Source organism: Balaenoptera acutorostrata, chromosome 11, assembly GCF_949987535.1.
Source record: "Balaenoptera acutorostrata chromosome 11, mBalAcu1.1, whole genome shotgun sequence".
Taxonomy (NCBI): Eukaryota; Metazoa; Chordata; class Mammalia; order Artiodactyla; family Balaenopteridae; genus Balaenoptera; species Balaenoptera acutorostrata.
In genome coordinates, this window is record NC_080074.1 from 16,247,464 (window position 1) to 16,270,105 (window position 22,642).

The 22,642-nt window shown below is 47.0% G+C and overlaps 1 protein-coding gene across 3 annotated transcripts in view; it reads right to left on the reverse strand.

Annotated features, from left to right (window-relative positions):
* Positions 1 to 22,642, reverse strand: part of RFX4 (regulatory factor X4) — a 167,041-nt gene that overhangs the window by 1,828 nt on the left and 142,571 nt on the right. For 2 of the 3 annotated variants that reach the window (XM_007165733.2, XM_057556340.1), the window contains exons 14-17: positions 21,705 to 21,824; positions 21,204 to 21,365; positions 9,922 to 10,084; positions 8,096 to 8,234 (exon numbers count right to left, since the gene is read on the reverse strand). In XM_007165733.2, coding sequence (XP_007165795.1) covers positions 8,096 to 8,234; positions 9,922 to 10,084; positions 21,204 to 21,365; positions 21,705 to 21,824 — 584 coding nt within the window. The remainder of the gene's footprint in view (positions 1 to 8,095; positions 8,235 to 9,921; positions 10,085 to 21,203; positions 21,366 to 21,704; positions 21,825 to 22,642) is intronic. The other variant, XM_007165734.2, reaches the window with a different exon arrangement.

Consider the following 22,642-nt stretch of genomic DNA (forward strand, 5'->3'; position numbering starts at 1 on the left):
GGAGATAGAGAGAGAGAGAGAGAGAAAGTGTGAGTGTGAGTGTGTGTGTGTGTACAGGAAGAACAGCATGTCCAAAGAGATACAGATATATGGATGGATGGTTTTGAGCTTTATCACTTTATCATTTTAGGAGATGTGATAGGTCCCACTCCACCAACCCAAGGGAACAATACTGCCAAGAAAAACACAATGACATCATTAAAAATAGCATTTTACAGTTGAATTCAATTATGAACTGCAACCTAAAAGCAGGCTTTTGAAGAGGAAGCAAGTCAACAGCTTCAAAGGTTATTATTAGTGCCTATCATTCAGAGAACATCTCTCTTTTTGGTTCACATTCACTGAAGCCCTAGAAGATATACAAGCAGGAAATGGTAAATTATTGGGCTTGGTGTGAATGTGGAAGAAGGAGTCAAGATAAGCCAACTGGGAGGGGAGGTGCTTTTGTGCGGGCCAGGAAAACAGGTGTTAATAGCTACAAGAAGAGGGGAAGCCGTTCTGGAGAGAATCGGGAATAAGAGGAGTGCCCCTGAAGTGCTGCTTCTTTTACATTCTTTTCCGTTACCCAGACAGCTATGCAAATAAGCCGCTTTTAGTACAATCAGAGGGGAGGAAGGGGAGGAGCTCTGGGCTCCCTTTGCGAGCTCCCGGTCTGCAGGCCAGGCAACACAAAGATTTCCTTGCTGTGCTAAGGGCCACCCCGACAAGAGCAGGAGCCAGTCAATAAGGGTGGCAAGGGCAACGAGTAGGGAGAGAGCCTATATGTGCAAATGCCGGAATTCTTCTGCTCCCCATCTGTCTTCCCTGACAGTTGGAGAGTGGAGCCCCGAGGGGTTCGGTGGGAAGCTGCCCCCTGTGAGGGAGACAGACAGGCTGAAGCCTAGACAGCCAGGAGAAGGGGTTATGACAACAGTGGTGCCCCCTGTAGAGTGGGCCAGAGGGGAACTGTCCTGCCTCTTTGAGAGAGAGCCCGAGGGGCAGCAGGGGAAGGCTGTTAGGCCCAAAGCACGCGAAGAGAACCAGCTATTCACAGGTCAAGGGGGAGGGCGCCAAGTTCTAGCAGTGAGGGGTTTGTCCTACCTAGGACAGACGACACGCCTTCCGCAGTCAGAAGAACAGGTAGGAAAGAGGGAGAAGGGTGTAGGTGGTATCTGGGAGCTCGGGGGAGAAGGCACCAGGGGGTGTTGCCAAGGAGACCAGGGACAGCATACGGAGCCTTTCATAATCCCCAAATCAGCTGTGTGTACGGCAGCCACGGTGGAGCCTCAGGCCTGGGCGGTGGGATTCTAGCCCAGGACCCATTCTAAACCCCAAAGAGACCGTACGGAGATTGGGCCCTGCCCAAGATAACAAGATCCCGGGTGTTAAATAGGTAATATATTAAGAAGTATTATTACAAAATGGTCTCTAATTTTTTCCAAAAGGTGGCTTCCCCCTGCTGATAGTCTCTCAAGTAAGCTCCCCGGATGCATGCCCCCTCCCTGGCACAGAGGCCTCCACTCTGGTCCTTTGGCCTGCCCAGCTGGTTCCCACCTCAGAGAATTTTGTCCCACCTGTTCCCTCTGCCTAGAACACTTCTTCCCCACCCCTACTCCCAAGCTCCTTCCATGCTTGCCTTTGCATCATTCTTCAGACCTCAGCTCAAATGTCCCCTCTTCAGAGAGACGTTTCTGGACATCCTCTCTCTCCAAGCTAAGTGCCTCACCCCCCATCTCTCAGGTCAGGATCTTAACATCCTGCTTGTCAGCTGTCTCCTTCCACTGGCTTATATTCCTAAGCTCCTGGTGGGGCTTTGTCGTGTTCTCTACCATATGCCCAACATCTGAAATGATGCCTGGCACCTAGCAGGTGCTACATAACTTATCTGGTGAATGAACACTAGGACGTTACCGCTAGAAAGAACGTTAGGGATCATATAATCCAACCCCATGTTGTACAGATGTTGTACAGAAAACTAGGATCCGTAAAGTGAGGTGCCACATGGCAAGCTAGTGGGAGAGCTGGCAGAAAAGCCCGGTCCTGGGCTGGTACCTTCCTCCACATCAATTTGACTGGCCCAAACGAGGCATGACCCACCACAACTGAACTGCAGAGAATTCAGAGAGGAAGACACTCCTTTCCTGGAACACAGCCCATTAAACTTGAATCTCTCTGTCACTCTTCCTTTAAGCTCCCCCCTCCCCTACAGACCACAGGGTCTTACAACCCTCACCAGGCCTCAGCTTGATGCTTCTGACAGAGTCCTACTTGCCTGGCTTGTGTAGGTACCATGTCACCGTGTGGACTTGGAGGCTCCTCCCCACAGAACCCAAGAGAGCGTGGCTTTTGTGCCAAATCAAGGACCCTAGATGCAGCTGTGCCCAGGGGTTGTGTCACAGGCTCAAAAGAGTAATTGCCTGGAAATGAGACTGGCTCAAAATATCTCCAATGTGACAATAAAATTCTGTTACCACAGAATCCGGCCTGGAAAATTCTGTCCCGTTAGGTCAGCTAATTGCAAATGAGTCAGTGACTCGTCTTCCCCGTGGTGAAGAGACCATTGAGAGCTGAGAGGCTGGGGTGCCCGCTGCCCGGCCTGGCCATTAAAGCCACCAGTGAGGCCTCTCTTTAGTCTGGCGGGAGCACCCGCCTCACCTTTCACACTTCACATCCGGGTTCAGGCGGGCTCCTCGGGCCCGCTGGGCACAAACCCTGGGGTCCCGAGAGCTCTGCTCAGGATAAAGGCACTTTTTGTTGAGGGCCCCTAACCAGAGGTTAGCCTTGTCTAGATCAAATCCCACACTGTTGCTACTGATGTGAAAATGGAGATGAGTCACCGGTCCCCACCCCGTGAGAGGTGTGCGAGGGGTGTCTGTGGGCACGTGTATGTGCACGTGTGTGTGCACAAGTGGGCAAAGGTTCCCTCAAGGGGCCGTGACGTGAGTCCATCTCAGCTGAGACTGACCCCGGGCCTCTCTGGAACCATTTTAGGAAGTGCTATTTTGAGAAGTGACTCCTCACACCAAGGGCTGACTTTCTTGCACTTGGAGAGGGAAGAATGAGCCCTTTATCCCTGACCCTCGCCAAACGGACTGCTACTTGAGCACGGGTGAAAGGTGGCCCCTGTCGGGAGCACAAACTGTTTTCCTATGAAAGGCGGCTCTCACTGACCAAAGTTCTGCCAACAGGCACCCCCCAACCCAGGACATGGCTCCCCCAAGACTGTGCCAGACGGTCCACATCTGCTGAGCTCTTCGGGTCAGGATTAATTGAGTTAATACATGTGAAACACTTCGAGCTTCCACACAGTAAGTTTTCAAAACGTGGTAACTATTATGGATATTCTTCTTCTTCAAGTCCTAGCATCGTGGTCCACTAATGACAGGAAGAGCCTTAGTGACTGACCACCTGGTCCTACCTCTCACTTTACAGATGAGGGAACTGAGGGCAAGAGAGGGGAAATGATCTACCTGAGGTCACACAGCAACTTACTACCAGAGTAAGGATCCACTCATCCCTTCATTCATTGATGAGTATTTCCTGAGGACCCACCAAGGGCCAGGTCTGTTCTGGGTCCTGGGGATAAAATGATCAGAAAAAAAGGACCCGATCCCTGCCTTCACAGAGCTAGTAGAGTTGAGGAAGACAGAAATTAATTCTATAATTACAAAAATACAGTAACAGTGGTGTTACAAAGGATAATGATGAAAATATACACACAGACTGTTAAGTATGAGCTAGGCCCTGTTCTAACCTTTAACTCACTCAAACCTCACAACAACCCTATGAAATAGGTACTAGAATTATCTCCATTTTTTCAGATGAGGAGACTGAGGCACAGAGCTAATCAGAGGCAGAGCTGAGATTTGAACTCAGGAAGCCTGGCTCTACAGTCAGAGATTTTATACCACTATGGTGGACTGCTTTTATTCCACTATGGTGGACTGCTTTTATTCCACTATGGTGGACTGCTTTTATTCCCTTCGGCCCAGGATGCTATCCCAAAGTGGAGCACGCTAAGCAAACTTTGTAGCCGTCACTGGGCCACTGAGATCGAGGACCCGCTGGCCCTGGGCTGGTCCGCTGGAGTTGCTGTGAGAGCTGTGTGACCGGCTGCCAAGGCTGGGCCTTGGCCGTACAGACGAGAAATGCGGAACAACTTTCTGGTCCACTCTAAGTGTCTTTCTAGCCAGTTTGCTTCTGGTTGATCAAATGGCTTTTGAGCTCAAGGGCCCACTTCACATTCATGGCTGCTGACAGGGTAGAGGTTCCATGAATGTGTGTTGAATGAGGCTCAGAAATACTTTGTGGCCATGTGTTTGGTTTGTTTTCTCTTTCTGGTTGGGCATGAGAATGGGGAACCTGGGAAAGGGCAGCTAATACTATCCCTTGTTCACTTATTTTGGTGTGGACAAGTGCAGCCTGGCGGCAAGAAGGGTGTTTTTCTGAAATAATTCAAACCTTACCCTGTGCAATCTGATTCATCTGGACTCACTAATTGAGAAATTATGAGAATTCAAGCAGGACTAGAGGTTTACCTTTGTAGTACCCATGAAGAAAGCATGTCTTGTATAAATGAGTAGTATAAACAAGGGCACACAATGCCCTATTTCAAAAAACAAATGACTTCACCTTATTTTGTGTATGTAAATGCTGGGATGTCTGCGATTACTGAACTTCACAGAGGTGTTGTATCCGTTCTTTAAGGCAAACCTGGTAAGCATTTACTTGCAGAAGTTAGTTTCTTGTGCTAATGACCAACTGCATTCTTTAACCATATTCTATGGTCGTGATTCTTCTTCCATTCAGACTAATCTTTTCCCCACCAAGTCCGATGTAATGAAGTGTGATATTCAGTATTCAGGAGTGGAACGGCTTGACCTCTGCTCTGGAAAGCTAAAACTAATTAGCCCTGCAGTGGATTTTTCCCTATGTGCTCAACCTTAAACCAAAGTACCAGGAAAGGAAAGAAACACAGTATCTTGGGTGTGTGATTCTTCTCTTTGGGAACTTGAAACTTATTAAGAACAGCTGCAGTAACCTCTCCAATTTACCTCCCACCCTCCAAAACACACACCATGTAGTGTTCAGTGCCACGGGCCTGGGGTTGAGATTTGGAGGATTTGCCTTTGAGTCTGCTTTGTCACTTACTGGATGCATGACCCGGGGCAAATTACCTTCTGAGGTTTTCCTCGTCTTTAAATCCTGGGGAAAATGCTTTCTTCCTGAGGTTGCTCTGAGAATTAAGTGAGCCTCTGTATTTGAAAGTGCCTGAAACAGTGCTTGACGCATAAATGTTAATGAAAAACTAAACGAAGGATTCTTTGTCTTTAGACAGTACCCTCCCCAGGAGAAGCACTGATCTCACCCTTCTAACCCTAACCCTAACCCATCGACCTGGGCAGAGATGTTATATGACTAACGCCTCCCCACCCCACTTTACAAATGGAGACGAAGGCATTAAGCACCAAGTGGAGAGCATGAGCCGGGTGGCGGGGGTCAGAAGTTGTGAAAGGACCTTGGCTGAGAGCCACAGGACACGGTGGTGAAGAGACTGCAGGACCCTTTCACCTCCCACACCTAGTCTGGGTTCCGCGGGCTCCTCCACGGGCGTTCATTTAGTCCTCAGCCCTTCGATTAGGACCAGCTATTAAATGATAATGCTCCAGCTGGGGACCGCTGTGGTTTCCAGGGTGGATGCTTCCACCTGTCTTTGATCACCAGGGACCGCGCGGGCCTTTAGGAGCCGCTGGCTTCTTTTTGTAGCAAAAGGCTTTAAAAATAATACCCCAGAAAAACCAGCTCCAGAAATTTCATGAGGAGGAATGAGGGAGTGAAGAAAGAGGGAAGATAATGCCAGGAGCTATGGCAGGATTTTAGCTTGATCTTGCCAGTGTCTCCTTACTGGAGGCGAAGCTCTCCCAAAGCAGGCACGCTTCCATCTCATTTTCCCCGTATTCTCAGAGGCTAAGCAGTGCTTGCCACATAGTGGGCACTCGACAGTCGTGGGGGAGTGATTGATTGAATGAATGAATGAGTGGGCTGCTTAGACTGTGTGTGACCCAGTCTATGGCAGCAGCTCTAAGTCGCTTAGGGGATCACCGTGGGGAGCACAGACTCTGCTCCCAAGGGAAGCAGTACCTAGGGAACAGGCCTCTCTGTGTGATGCAGTTGGAGACCTATAATGAATGCCCCAGGTGATGATTTAGAGGAATCCACTTCTTGGCTTGTCTGGGGATTATACCAGGGCTCCCCCTGGTACTGCGGATGGAAATCAAAACAGACGCCTGCTCGCCCCGAGTGCCCGTGTACCACGGGTACACTCTGCTCGGTGCCCTCCCTCGGAGGCAGGCCTGTGCTGACAGCTGATGTCACTGCAGCCTGCATCCCAGCGCACGTCCCGCCACCTCCGTCCTGGACTCCTGCAAGTGCTTCCCGGCAGCGCTCCTGTTCTGCCAATCCCCTCTCTGCTTCGTCGTCCTTCGGCCGGTGCTGCAGGAGCTCTTTCCTAAGCACAGCTCTCATCTTGCCTCCCAAACCTTCTGCACCTCCCACCCTGCCTGCCACACACCACGGTTGTCTGTGCTGCCCCACCTCCTGTTCACTCCTCTGTTCAATAAACAGTGGATGCCCTCCAGGAGAGGTGACAGAGGCTGGTGCTCAAGAGCCTGGGCAGCCAGGGTCACATTGCCTGGGTTCAAGTCCTCGGGCAAGTTATTCTCGCTGCCTTTCTGCAACCGTTACCATGGAGGTGTGGAAAGTGCTCGGCACTATGCTTGGCACGGGACAGCATTCAGTAAAAGCTAGCTGTTCTTTTTGATGGGTGCTGTGACCCGGAGACCCTAGACTTAATTTCTGCCTTCAAGGAGCTCTGGGGTCTCCTGTGGGTGTCAGGAAAGTCAGTGGTGACAAGTATGCCAACAGAAGAAAGCCCAATGCACTATGTGAGTACAGAGGAGTGGCACCGAATACGGTCCTGGAGGAAGGACGAGGGCAGCGTCAGCAAGTGCCGCGCAGACAGTGGGATGCTTGTCCTGAACAACAAGCAGAAGAGGCTGAGGAAGAGAATCCCAGCCCGAGGCAACGGTATCTGCGAAGACCCGGGGGAACTGCACGTGGGCTGCCATGGCTGGGGCAAAGGTGGGGTACGGCTGGCAGGCCAGAAAGGCAGGCAGAGCCCAGATGATCATGAGTCTTGAGAGACGTGCTAAGGAGTTGAACTTGACTTTGAAAGCGATGACATGCAAAAGAGGGAGAGTGTTATGGCCAGTTGGCTTTTTTTTCCCAAAAGATTCCTCCAGCTGCAGTACTGGGGATGGACCACAGACGGGGCAAGTTCGGTGGCATGGCAACAGATGGGAAGGCTCTTGTCATCATCCAGGTTGGATAAAGACCTGACCTGAGGCAAGGACAGTGAGCGTGCAGAGACTACGAGGACGCAGAACTGGATGGAACTGGTGACCAGTTGTGTTTGGGGCCCAGTGCACAGGAACACGTCTGAGACAAGTGGAGCACCCAGCACTGGTGTGACAGGTGCAGCCACCGTCCCCACTCACCAAGGCCACAGAGGAGCAACGTGGTTTGTTAGACAGTGAAGAGCCAAAGGCCTGAGAATGGTCTGATAAGGGTCCATTTCAGGAGGACTCTTCTGGTAAGGTTGTGTGTGTGGGCTGGACTGAAAAGGAACAGACGTGAAACCAAGAGACCAGTCAGGCTGATGCTGGCATGACAGTCCTCCATGACAGGACTCCATGAGGGTCTGACTGCACCAGGAGGGGGTGATGGGAGAGGACACAAAAGATCCAGCCTGAGGGTGGCTGCCCCAAAAAAGGACAACAGACACTGCGGCCGCTTGGCTCCTGGGAGAGAGGTCAAAGGGAGGACAGAACTAAAGGCATGTGGTCGGCGCCCATGTACGTGAAAGCAAGTAGGGGTGAACGCTGGCTGAGCACCCACTGTGGGCAGCCACTGGAGGGAAGAGATGGCACTGAGGAAAAGACCGTCCTTTCCTTGGAGGCACACAGTATGCAGAAGGTGCTTATTAATTGTGCTGAATTGACCAGACCTGGCACCAAGCACACCAAGGCCTGGACAGCAAGCGGGGCCACCGACTCACCTGTGCGGAGCTCCTGTGGTACGGGGAGTAGTGCAGCGGTCCCGAGATGGCTGTGTCATGCGGGAGGGCCGGGTACTGGCTCTGCATTGGGGGAGGATGCTGGTTGCCATAGCTCCCATAGTTATAGCTTCCCGTGTATCTAAAACGCATTAGGCACGTTGAATATTGTGAGTACCAGCAGGGAGAACAGATCAGTTTGACATCTTTAAAAATCAACTTCATCTACTTTTTTTCCTCTTTGTTCTTTTCTTTCTTTTTGTTTTCCATTTTTCTTCTTTCTGTTTCCTACCATCTCCACTCTGCGGCTTTGTTGTGATAGTTTTAAACTCCCAGGTGGGTTTTCCTCCTCCCCTCAGCATACCTCCCTCACCGCCCGGTGAGTGCGCAGGGAATGAAAACCAGCCCTGAGCAAAACATCATTAGTGATGGAAACCTCTTCTCCTGTTGTGGTAAAAAGCCCCATATTATAGCCTGAAGTCAAATAGGAAAAAAAGAAGAAATTACTTTGGGACTTCTGTTTTTGTATCGTTCAGGCCTTTGCTTCCCCTTCTCTCTGGTGGTGGGGGGACACCACGGCCAACCAGGTGTCGGCCTCCGGTTCTAAGCCTGGCTCCACCCCTTCCCAGCTGTGGGACCTTGGGCTACTCGCACCCTTGTGTCTCACATCTGTAATAAAAATGCTGCACATGACCCTGAGGGTCACTTTCTATTATAAAATAGAAAGTCTTGTGGAAACATAGGATACTGTTACCACTATTCTTCTTAATAACATCTTTACAGCAAAGACGCTGACATATGACCATGCGGGTGTCTGTTGTGCCACTTCGGCAGAGTCGGAAGCTCTCTGAAACAATTTCTAAGTTGATTTTAAATGTGTGGGGAAGTACTCCAGCAGGCCCCGTGAGGAGATGGGGGCCGCCCCACTGACAGGGCAGGGGCCCGTGAGCCTGTGGAATTCACTCCAAGTATGCCCACAGCCAGGCCTCAGGCTACCACGCGGAAGGGACCTGAGTGGTCCTCCTCCGTGCCCCCCTGTGTCCCCCAGAGCTGGTCTGTTGGAACCTGGCTTGTGAGGCTTACTGTACCTACATGGCAGTCTCGCCTTCTTGAGAAGAAGGGCCCTTTTTAACATCGTAAGTGTTTTTCAGATAACTGCACATTAGACACTGTGTGAGGAATGTCTTTTAATAAAGACAATGCAAAGTGGCAAAAAGCTGCTACGGTTCAGGTTACCCTTTTAAATGGATGTGTAGCTTATTCATCACAGTAACATCACTACAGATTTGGGGAAAAAATACGGGCAAAATCAATGATTTATTTATTCAGGGTCCAAAGCGCCACTGGAACCCAGGGGGATTCCCTCAACCCCATGAATGACTGCTGCCCTCCAGGGACCTCCAGCCTCGGGTAAGGAAGCCCTCCTCCTATCGAGTCATAAAAGACTTGGACCCACCATGAAGCTGTATGTTATAAGGCTACAAAGTGCACGAGGAGCCACCCAGGGGAGCTGCGGAGAGGGAGTATTCAGTTTTCCTTCCTAAAGGAGGCAGACACAGGCTCAGTCAGCCTGACCCTTACCAGCTGTGTGGCCTTGGGGAACTGGACTTGGTGCAGCCTCAACTTCCTCATCTGTCAAGCGGGGTCACCTGCCTACCTCACCTGGTCATTGCGGGGACTGCATGAGACAGTCGTACAGGGGCAAGAGCACGCTGAGAACTCAACAGAGGGCGCAACCTTCCTGTCCTCTGAGAAAACCACTACCGAGTAAACGCTCCCCTTTCAAATCAAACGTAAAAGCAAGGCAACATCCCAGGAAAGTCACCTACCCGTGCTCGTCTCTGTGGGGATAAACTGGGATCCTGTGTGTGACTGAGGAGGAAGGCACGTGTGTACTCCTCATACAGGGCAGCTGTTGGGAGTTTTCAGCTGGGGACCCTGCCGCCGTTGTCACTGTGTATGTTAGAGACCACGTGTATGACTGCATCGCTCCTGCAGAGACAAACGAAGATGCATCAGTCAGTAACAGTTCTCACACCCCCAGTTCTTCCTTAGAATGCTAGTGGCTTCCCATTGCTCTTCAGCCGAAAGCCAAAATCTTTATAAAGCATGTGTCTTGGTCCTTGCTGATCTCACAAGAAGCATCCCCTACCCTCTGCCTTTGTGCTATCTGATCCAGCCACAATAGCTTTCTTTCATGTTTTCCAGAGTACCATGATTCCCAGCAACACAGGGCCTTGGCACATGCTGTTTCTGCTGCCTGGAATCCTCAGTTTTCCCTTAGTACCCACTCGTTCTTCATATCTCAATACAAAGAAGCTGTCTCCTAACCCCAGACTAAGTCAGATCCCTTACTGCATGGTGGTGCCTACCACAATTTGTAATCTTACACCCATTAATGAATGTGATAGAATTAATGCCTAATTCCCCACACCAGACTGTAAGTTCCATGAGGGTAGTAGCCTTGTCTATTTTGCCCACCATTAGGTCCCTGGTGCTTAGCCCGGAGACCAGTGGCCAAAAGATTTTCAATAAAAATTTTAAAAGGAAGAAAAGGGAAAGGGAAGACAGGAAGAAAGAAAAAGAGGGAGGGAAGGAGAAAGGACAAAAGAAAGCTCAGGGCAATGTAGCTCAGACAGGCTCCCCAAATAACTTCTCAGCACTCAACTAAACAGGTGTTAAGGATCCAACAAATTGCTTTAAGCAAAGATAAGTAGATTATTGGACTCTGCCTGCCCAGGTCTTTTTGAAGATTATTAGACAGTGACCTTAACGGTGACCTATTCCATACATATTATTAATTCCATTAATTTGCTTTTTAATTGGATACCTTGAAAGTGCTAGGGACTGGGAAAAGAAACTGACAAAATTTAATACCTTCAAGAGGCTTAGGAACTTTATGAGATAGAATAAAAAATGGTAATTTAAGAAATCACTAATAGTGATAATAAACTCATCAACTTAATTTCTGATAAATTTAGAATGTTGATATAATGGAAAGGATTAAACCTATTTTAAAAGGTAGCGGGAATAGGATTCAGCAACTCCTTGTAGGCACATGGAAGACTGAAGAACTGGTTAAGGGAGGTCATTTTTAAGGTGAACTAAAAGAGAAAACTGTGGTCCTCCAATCCTGTAGCTTCTACGCAGACCATGTTTAATCTTGAAATTCTTCTGGGAAGATAAGGGAAAGGTTTTCACTTAAAAGTGGAACTCTACCATAATGTCTCTTTGCTCTGGGTCCTAATTCTGCCATGCACTGGCTGTAAGATCTTGAGCCAGCCTCTTAAATTTTATCTGCCTTTCTTTCATAATCTGTAAAATAGGGATAATTACACCTATTATATCATGTAAGTCATATAAGTCATGTAAGTCATACCTTGTATGACTGTTGTGAGGATTAACTGAGATAATATATGTCAAAAAGCCTGGCATGTGGTAGGCTTTTAATGATATTCAAGCACTCTTCATTATGAATTCAGGTATTCTTACATCAGACTTTCTTAAAGTAGAAATTTCTTTATTTCCCATTTCAGATTCCAAGGAAGAAAGACAAGTTTCTTGGGTCAGATTCTGTCACCAGGGGTGAAACGTTTGAATAGCGACAGTGATTGAACTAATTACAGCAAACTTCTAAACCCATGTTCTTCTGCAAAATCACAAATATCCTTATCCACCAGTATGGCTAAAAGCACCCCTTCTTGGTTTGGATATTCACACCATTATTTTCCCCCCAAAGATAATGACTTTAGCAGGCTGTGTGCTAGGTGTCATTTATAATAAATGCAAGAAGACTAAAAGGAAAAAACCCCCAAAATGATCATGTCTCAGAGGACTGGATTATGCCTGACTGCTCTCCTCTATATTTTGAACTTCATATGAAATTATATAACTGTTGTAATTTTTAAAAAGACCCTTTTTTATTAGAACAGCTTATTGCTGAGGATGGTTTTAACATTTTCTTCATTTTGCTTATCTGTAAAGAATGTGTATTGCCTCTGTGAAAAGAAAAACATTATTAAAATGTATTAAACAAATTTCACAATTAGAAATGGAATTGGAGGGGGTGGGAAGTTTGGGAAAACAATGAACCAGCCACAGCAAGCAAGTAATTAACCCTTCAAGGCCCTGGGACCTCAGGAGAGCACAGCGAGGTCAGTGGGTATTTTAAAAGGGGCAGTCGGGGAAGCCAAAGGATTTTCTTCCCCCAGCTCCGCAAGCAGTAGGAAGACACAGTGAGAATAGCCATCACCTGAGAGAATGCAGCACAAGTTACTTTTGTGTGAGTTCCTGGGAGCACAGCAACGGTTCCTTATTCATCTCTGTATCCCCAACAGAGGGTTTGCCAAATAGTAGGTGTTCAGTAAATTTTTGTTCCATTGAATTTGTTGTTGAAGGAGTAAATGCTGCTAGAAATAGACGTTATCAAACAAAAAGCTAGTGGAACTCTCGGGAAAATGGGCTCCTGTGGTCTGGGAAACAAAACCCCTAAATGGCCATGTGCCAGCAACCTAACAGATCCACTCAGGCAGGCTTAAGCAGATTAACACCTACTGGCTTGGGTGAGAAACGCTCTCTGCCTGGGGAGCAGAAAAGAACACCCCTTGCATTCCCTTTCCTACCGGTGGGACCTCCAGTGAGGATTGCTGCTGCTTCGTTTTTAAGGAAACTAATAAAAGAAAATCTGTGCAGTTAATAGTTTGTGCTTAATTTTTAAGACAGCTCTAATGCTTTTTATTTGTTGGTAAAACAATAACAAACCTTCCATGTTTAATTCCCATCTTTCTCTTATTCTCCCCTCCCCATTCCCCCACATCTAATTAAAAGTCTGAGAATAGTGGTGAAAGTCCCTGATCTTTGAGAATCCTATTAAAATCGTTGTCCATGTTATAGTATTGCAACTGCTAGAGAGGAATGTTTTCTTTCCTTCCCATCCCCAGTAAAACATTCTTCTTCCCCGAGTTTTTGTTGTTGTTGTTGTTGTTTATTTTCTTCTTTTCTTGAAAGGGGTACCTCAGGACAGGGAGGATGCTTAGAATATAATAGGCAATCAATAATGATTTGTTAAACGAGTGAATGAATGATCGTCCAACATAAACCAGTTCTCACACTAGTTTCTTTTTTTTTTTTATAAGTGGTTTTTTTGTGTTTTTATTTATTTATTTATTTATTTATTTATTTATTTATTTATTTATTTATTTATGGCTGTGTTGGGTCTTTGTTTCTGTGCGAGGGCTTTCTCTAGTTGTGGCAAGTGGGGGCCACTCCTCATCACAGTGCGTGGGCCTCTCACTATCGCGGCCTCTCTTGTTGCGGAGCACAGGCTCCAGATGCACAGGCTCAGTAGTTGTGGCTCACGGGCCTAGTTGCTCCGCGGCATGTGGGATCTTCCCAGACCAGGGCTCGATCCCGTGTCCCCTGCATTGGCAGGCAGATTCTCAACCACTGCGCCACCAAGGAAGCCCCCCTAGTTTCTTTTTATATATTGACTCATTGGATCTTCACAGTAATCCTTTTGAGGTAAGTACTATTACCTCCTTTTTCAGGTGAGAAAAAAATTGAGGCCCAAAACTTGGTCAGGTAAGTGGCAGAGTTGGGATTTGAACCCAGATCTGCCCAACTCCATAACCTTTCCGCAATAACAGTTGCTTCTCACACTTGCATGTGCATTTGAATCGCTGGGGATTTTGTTAAAATGCAGATCTGATTCAGTGGGAGATTGGGAGTTGAGCCAGCGATTCTGCGTGTATAACAAGCTTCTAAATGATGACGATGCTGTTGGTCCTTGGAGCACACTTTGAGTAGCAAGCCTCTCGGAAACACTGCCTCCTATCATGCATCGTGTATGTTCAGGGCCATTACAGATCACAAGTTGTGAGACTCTGGTACAGACTTGTGAACATTTAAACTGCTTCCTAGTCTACCTGGCCATACCCTTCTGTCAGATTTTGGACTAAATCATTTGAACCTTTTCCCCACTAGGATTCTATGGACCATCACAGATGTTGCTCAGGTTTTGGGCCAGCCTAAGCTTTTCTTAGTACCTTCCTGAGAAATAAGCTCCTTTAAGTATGTGTAGATTCTAGAGCTGTCCTGCCCTATACAGTAGCCAGTATAAATTTAAATTAACTAAAGTTAAATACAATTAAAAATTCAGCTCCTTAGTCGCACTAACCACATTTCAAGTACTCAGTAGCCTCAAGTGGCTGGTATCTACTGTTTTGGACAGCTCAGATTCAAAAAAACAAAAAAACGTTTCCATCATCACAGAAAGTTCCATTTGAACAGCATTGTTTGAGAGTATTTGATACTAAACAAACATTTCCTGTAACCTTCAAAACTGAGAAGAGCAAGAAGATTTTATATCGATCTCCACCCCCACTGGCTATCATCTATCCTAAAGGTAGCTGTGCTTAAGGAGAATATTTGCTGAAGTTGAAAACCTCATCTGTTTGAGTCACACTTTACCAATAGTTCCATGGCCAAAATCTGACTGACAGAACTGACCGGGGGCAGCAAATGCATCAGTTCCCGGAGAGAGAAGCTGATACGGCATGACCTGGCCCCTGTCCACCTCTGCAGCTTCCTCTCCTGCACCCTCTCCCTCGTCTGTATACAGCAGTCAGTCCTCACTACGCCAGGCTCTTGTCTGCCTCAAGCCCATACACATGCTGATCCCCACTACCTAAAATGGTCTTTTCTGCTCCCCAGCCACATATGTGGCTGGCCCCTTGTCATACTCCAGGTCTCAGATAAACGTCACATCCTCAGAGAGGCCTCCTCTGACCACCATCTATGATGGGTCCCCAGAGCACTTCTGACCATTCGAAATTATATATTTACCTGGTGCTTTACTTCTGTACTGACTCTCTTACCCGCTAGAATGTAAGGATCATGAGGACAGCAACTGCGCCCGTTTTTCTCACTTGTGTACCCCAGGGCATGGCACAGATGAGACATGGAATTACTTTTTGCGGAATGAATGAACAGATGAATGAATGAGCAAATCCAAAGGTCCCAACATGAAGCCAAGCCCCTGGTGGTGTGAAGTCAGGGGCAGATTAAACAATCTATTTTCAATCCCAGCTTTTATTTCCTAATTTCATTCCTTTGGAGAAAAGGAAGCAGCAGGGATGGAGGAGGAGGAGGAATTCACTGGCAGGGACAACTCTGGGGCTCTGTGAGTGAGTCACTGCGGCTCTGTGGCGGGGCCGCAGTGTCCACCAACTCCCACTCACTTCAGCTGCCCTCAGAATAACTGAGCTTTTGTTACTTGGAAAGACTAGCCACCAGTTATCTTTGTTACATCCTCAACTGATGCAGAGAAAACGCAGCTGGGCAGGCCAGATGTTCTACAGTTAGGGCTATTTATGAGGAATTTGCCTTTATATTTCTTTAGGCATCCTAGCATCTCAATGATTTAATTTGCTGGCTTTGTGTTGCAGGGAACCCATGGTGGGAAGCTGAAAACATAAGTTTAATAGTTAACTTTTATTGTCAGTGCTGAAGGAGGGAATACTTAAAATGACATCATAAACGAGGTCTTAGAACCCTTCGGGGGCCTGACTTGGACAGAGTGGGATCTTAACGTTTTGCTTTAAAAGACATTAAAGAATTGCAGCCCAGTGTCCTGTGAAGTGGGTTGCTCCGTTTGGAACCACCTGCCATGCTCCTGAAGAGGAGGAGCACCAGTTTTCCTTAAAGAAAGCTAAGGTTTCTGCACTTGCTGGGCCAGGAGGAAGGTGGCAAGCCCACAACATTAGAAAAAAAAGGATACATGGGCCAGATTCTACCTTGTGGAAATCTGTCGAAATGGAACCTTTTACCCAGTCTCTTCTCATGGCAGTGCCACAGACTCTGACATAGCCAATCAAAACTGGCCATGCATCAGGTGGTTTGGGGTGCTTGATATGCCTTTCCTTTTCCCTCTGACTTTTAAAAACAATTAATAAATACCATCCTAAAACATATTTAGAAATACATACAGGTATGGACAGAGAACCAGATACAGATATAGATGGGTGGCTGTTTTCCTACTGAGTCATAACTCATTCTCACACTACTTTGTATTCACTAGTCCTTGTGTCAAAGGTTCCCAAAAGGTTATGTGCAATGAATTAATTTTCTCTTTGTGCTCACCAAACAGACATAATACTGTTCTCTTTTTCACAGCTGAAAAATGGGGAAGTGTCCATCAACAGTGAGACACTGCTATGTGGAAGAGCTGCAGATACCTGATTGGCCCTGACTCTCAATGAGCTAAACTTGATAACATGTATATCATCTGAGCAATGATATTCAGAGTCCTAGAAGCCCAACAAAGTCACTAGATCACATAAAATTTCATTTAAGGTGTTAATAAGCTGTTTCAGCCAAGAGTTGTTTTGTTTTGTTTAATTTTCTCTACTTTTCTATTTCTTGCTTCCTGGTTTGGGTCCTTTTAAAAAAATTGGTTTTGCTTTTTTTTTTTTAATTGTTAACCACTTTAGATACTTCTTGGAAAGTAATGGTATACAAATCAAGCAATAATTTAAAGATGGAAATAAAAATTAGCTGGTCATGAAAACCATATGCTGAGTTAACTTAAAAAAAAACATGGCAAATGCATTTTATAAAATGTATAATAATTGTTCTCCAATTTACAACATTATTCAATAAAAAAACTGCACAAATTCCCAAACTTAAGAAGCCTACTATAATAGATTTCCTAAGATTTAGGTGTATATCATGGATAATTTGTGCTTTATATTGTAATAGCTATAAAACCATACATGTTGTCAGGAAATTATGTTTATGTTCCCTCCAAGACCCACAATGCATGCCAAGGTCCAGTCCAATTTAGCAATGGAGTATTTCAAAAGTGGTACTTGAGAAAAATATTACAGATAGTTTTATACAGGATAACATTTTTAATGCCCCCTGGAGATATCTGAGAACAAAGCTGGAATGTGTCAAAATCTTCAAAGGCTACACTCATCTGAAGAGAACCTGTTTCACATTTTTATTTCTAAGAAGCTACTTTTACGACTCCTGAACACATTGCACAGAAATCTCTGTACACATTTATGATATTCCTGTGCCTCTGACTATCACACCTGCCATACCGTGAGGCCTCCAAATTGCTACAAAGAAAGCCAGCAGCAGACCCACTAGCTGGCTGAGAATGATGATGAGATCCTAGAAATCTTTCCTTCGCACTCCTCCTTCCCCTTATTTCCTTAGCGTCCCCTTGTTTGATCTGTTGCTACATTGGAAGAAAGGTTCCACTCAAATTGTTTCTGCTTCATAATGCAGAACTGTTTCATTTGCATAATTTCCCTGTTTATTTTAGAAGTAAGGATGTTATCACTGACTGACTGACATGTGTGTCTGCTGGGCGGTGGTGGGAGTACGTGGGCAGCATTATTCAGGTAAGTGGCTCCTAGCTGCTCTCACTGCCCTTCCTTCCTTAGTGAGGCAGGAGACCCCCAATTCCAGTCTCCGATGGACCCCTGAGCAGCTGCAGAGCTGTGAACAGTGCTTAAGTTCTTTTCCCTTTTTATTTTCAGCGAATAACGTTGTTCTGTACTTTCCTTCCGGAGCCTTCTAAGCAGGAACTACAGCAATCCACTAGGGAGAGAACATGGGAGGGAGGTGGAAGGCGGTCAAGTTCTTTCTGCTCCAAGTAGAAAACTAAATGCGATTTGAGGTGCATCTATGTAAACAAATGCAGGGATGCTCACATGTGAATTTCCACAGAAGAGAAGGACTCTCCAGCTGTGGACCCAAAGTGAAATCACCGCTCCATCTAATGCCAGTTGTTGACAACCCTGCTGTTTTTCATCACTGCTCTGAAGAACCCAGTCTCCTGAGCTGTCTCTGACAAAGGGCCACTGGGTTTGTTGGCACGTTTCTGCCCCTGGCAACGTGCAAAAGAGGGCAGGCACCTTATAGGCTCTTAAGCATCTGTTCACTCCCTTTCTGAGTAGCTCTGGTTCTGGAAACTTTAGTGAAAGAATTAATCAAAAGGCTCTTGGAAAATGACATGCTCTCTTGCCTCCAGGCCTCTGTACTACTTACTTCCTCTGCTTGGAATACCTTTTCTCTCATTATTTGGCCCCCCACCAGACCCTCCAAATAGAGGCTGGAAGCCCTGCTTTGTGCTCCCTAACACTCTGACCTTTCTCCCAACTCAGCACTCGTGACATTATATTGTAACTGCCGTCTTGCTCATCAGAACCCTAACCTCTCACAATAAACTCCCAGGGGCAGGGACCACGATTCCCCTGTTTGTATCACCAGCTTTTGAAGTGTTTAGCTCACAGAAACCACTTGAGAAATATTTATTAGATAAATGAATAAATGGATGGACGTGTGAGTGAATGAGCAGATAAAAGATAGCACCTAAATACGACAATCTCATCCTATTTGATCTTCAAAACTACATAATTTAGTTCCCAGTGTATTCTAATTAGAACTGGGATATAACTAAGCCCACGCTACGAGGGGCTGGAGGAAGATTCTAACCTGGAGGACACCCAGCTTGAGAGTCACTGTGGATGCCCATGAGAGGTGGGGAAGGCCTGAACCAGATGGCAGCAGTGGGCTGGGAAGGAAAGGGTGGGTCAAGATTTGTGTTAGAACAACTGGCCTTGGGAGGTGTGAAGGAGAATGCCAGCTGTCTCTCCCATATCTGTTTCCCCTTCCCTGCCTGGGAACCCTATCCTACATTTCCCCGCCTCTCTTTACAGTTACATGAGGCCATGTGACTAAGTCCTTGCTGATGGAATCTAAGTGGAAGTGACATCCGCCAGCTTCAGGCCAGGGCTTTTCCGAGTGGGTCTTCCTCCTCCAGACCCACTCTCCATTTCCATTAGCTGGTTGCAGACTTGACAAAGCCCTAAGGCAGTGGTCTTCAAACTAGTCAGCCTCAGAATCACCTGGAGGCTTCTTGAGCAAATGGTTGGGCCCCACCCTAGAGCTTCTGATTCAGTAGGCCTGCCCGTGGGCTCTGGTAATGAGCATTTCCAACAAGCTCCCAGGTGATGCTGATACTTCTGGCCCACGGACCACACTTTGAGAACCACTGCCCTGGGGTACGGTGGAGCCTCATATTGAAGGAACACGTGTCTCTAAATGGTTGCATTAAAGAGAGCCTCCTCTCTGACTGAAACACCCTGCATGAAATAGATTTCCACTGTGTTAATGCCATCCATGTTTGGGTCTATCTGTTACAGTAACTTAGCCTATCCTAGCTAATAGAGGAAGAGCTGAGGGAGAGGAGAGCTGATTTCCAGATTTGGTACTTGGATAATGAATTAATTAGCACAGTCTTAACCAAGCTCTCCACTCCACAGTCTGGTCTGTTCACCTGCCCCACCCTCACCCAGGGCCATCTAGCAGAAGGTTGTTTCTGCCTTTGGTTCCTGTGTGCTCACTCCTCGGTTAGCTGAGTCCTTCTCGTCTTTTTTTTTTTTTAAGATTTGATTGATTGATTGATTGATTGATTGATTGCTATGTTGGGTCTTCGTTTCTGTGCTAGGGCTTTCTCTAGTTGCGGCAAGCAGGGGTCACTCTTCATCGCGGTGCGCGGGCCTCTCACTATTGTGGCCTCTCTTGTTGCGGAGCACAGGCTCCAGATGCGCAGGCTCAGTAGTTGTGGCTCACGGGCCTAGTTGCTCCGCGGCATGTGGCATCTTCCCAGACCAGGGCTCAAACCCGTGTCCCCTGGGCTCAAACCCGTGTCCCCTGCATTAGCAGGCAGATTCTCAACCACTGCGCCACCAGGGAAGCCCCCTTCTCATCTTTTAAGGCTGCCTTTGAGTCTCACCTCTCTCCTGAAGACTCTCCTCCTGCCTGCCCGGGTTCCGGTGGGATGGAAAGGGTCTGCTCCTCCCTCTGAACTCCTATACCCCTCTTGGCTGCAGCCCTCATCTTATAGGCACTCCTAACAGTAACCCCTTCTATCTGGATAGCAGTGCACTGTTAACAAAGCACTTTGGCTTTTCTTACCTCATCTAATCCCCACAGCAACCATGTGAAAAAACGTGGAGGTGCACACAAACACACACATGTGCACGCACACACACACACGTGCACACACACGCACTCTATTATTATATATTAGCTAACACTTACTGCAGATTCCACATCCAGTGTATCATTTCCACAAGTCTTGAGAGCAAGGACATTTGCTGAATGACTGAATGAATCAATTTGTTTATGGTAACTGCTGACTGTGGTGCCTGGGACCAGGAATTTAACCCTTCTCCACCCTTTACTTTTCCTCCTCCATAAAATGGAACAATAGTTACCTTGCAGTGTTACTGTGAATATCAAGTGAGACAATTACACGAGGGTCCTTTGTACATGGTAAGGCAACATTTAGACACTAGTAACTGGCTATTATTATCCTTGTAACATTTCTTCCATTTTCAAACCTTGTCTTGGCATGCAAGATCCTGCAGGATGCGACTCCAACTTACCTTTCCAGGCTTGTAACACTTCTTCATGACCACCTACATTTTAACCACTTTCCCATTCCCCGAAAAGGCCCCATACTTCCTGCCCTGTGCATTTGCACACACTGACCTCTCCCCAGAGGCCCTTCTGTAATACCTTTGTCAGTTAAAATCAAGTTTCAGCTCAAATCCCCTCCTTTGTGAGGTCTCCAACCAGATGGACTCTCCCCTTCCTTGGGGACCCTGTGGCATTAGCTTGAACCTCCATTATTGCCCCTGCCTTGATTCTGGCTACCATGGCTTAGCATAAGACTTCCTGTCTCCCCACTTTCCAGAGACGCCTCTCAGTTTCTGGCTCATGGAGGGCTCCCTTTCTTGTTTTCAAGAATGGCTGTGTTCTGTGTTTTATATCGTTTTAGTGACTTATTTTTTTGTGGGGGGTGGGGTGGGTGGAGATTTTATCATGGACTTAATCTGCCAACTTGAAAACAGAAGCATAAGGAATACATACAAACGAATAAATGGATAACTGCAAGTCATCCATAAATCCAGGGGGACACTCAGATTTTGGCATTGTTTTGGGAGGGGGCTGGAGGGAGAATGTTTTTCCAGAAAGCTCTGGCTTTAAACATCAACTCCCCACTCAAAGCCTTTGAGGGACTGTTCATTACCTGTAGTGCTGAGGCCAGTGTACTCAGGGGATGGGTTGCTGACAGGGGAGGAGGGAGGTGGCACTTCCACGGACGTGGCAGATTTTGCTGGAGAAAACGATGGCACTGGTGAAGGGGTTGGTGGGGCAGCCTCCGTCAAGATAATCTCCTCTCGGACTTCTGCTATGGGTAGAGAAAGGGTGGGTGCTTAGAGCCAAAGGTCAAGGCAAGTTGTCTTTAAGGGACTTTTAAAAAGCAAATATTCTTTCTAATCTGTGTCATGTCACGCCTCTGCTTAAAACCTCTGATGGTTTCCCATCACCGTGGTGGCATGCAAGGGAATTCCCACGTACACACATGCCCACTCTCAAGAAGAAAAAGACATTATTGGTTTCCCACCATTTGACTTGTTCACCATAACTAAATTCTTCGGGATGCGGAGCTAAAGAAACACAGAGCACAGAAGTAAGGATACAAGTCAAATTGACAAGGAGGACGATTCCCAGTGAGGTGCCGGCTTACCGGTGCTTCCTTCTCCCTTCATGGCTCGCATGAGCTCACTGGCGCGCTCCTGGGAGTGCAGGGATTCTAACAGGTAGAGCACATAGTCATCAAACATCAAGTGAATTAGGTGAAAAGACCCTGGTGAGAGAAGATCCAAACAGAAAGGTAAGTCATGTCGGCTCGGGTGTGGCCCTCAGCCTGGTCGATAACACGTCACACGGTGCTCTGACCCTCTGTCCTGGACCCTCATTCCCTCTCAGCTACGGATCACCTGGCGGTCAGAGGTTGCTCTCCTTTGTCGTCTCCTCACCTAGCCTGGTGTTTAGCATAAGGTAAGCGTCATTAACACTGTGGCAAGTGAGTCTTTTCCTTGCTCGATTTATTAATAGGACATCATCAAAAATGGCACCTATTGAGCCATCTGTCGAAACGCGCCTGAGCTCTCACATTCGCGCTGGCGTCATCCTCGTCTGGGCACCCCTCACTTTGTTCAGCATTGCTTGACGTAGTGTCTTGCATTTTTCTCTCTTCCACAAGTTTATCTTATTTCCCCCGACTGGACTTAAGGATATTCACGGCAGGGACTTTGCCTTCTAACTCACTGGTGTCTACCAATGTACACAACATAATTCCAGGAGCATAATTGACACTTTAAATTAGCAACAACTGAATTATTTCCTTAAGTGTTTCTGAGACTTCCGTTTAGCACATGGTTGTTACAAAAGGTATTAAATTGAAAAGATGTGGTATCCTCAAGCAGTATTCTTCATTTTAAATTTAGAGTAGATTACTTCATAAAAAAGGATGTGAGCAATCATTTTAAAAGATTTTTCGGGGGCTTCCCTGGTGGCGCAGTGGTTGAGAGTCTGCCTGCCAATGCAGGGGACATGGGTTCGAGCCCTGGTCTGGGAAGCTCCCACATGCCGCGGAGCGGCTGGGCCCGTGAGCCACAACTG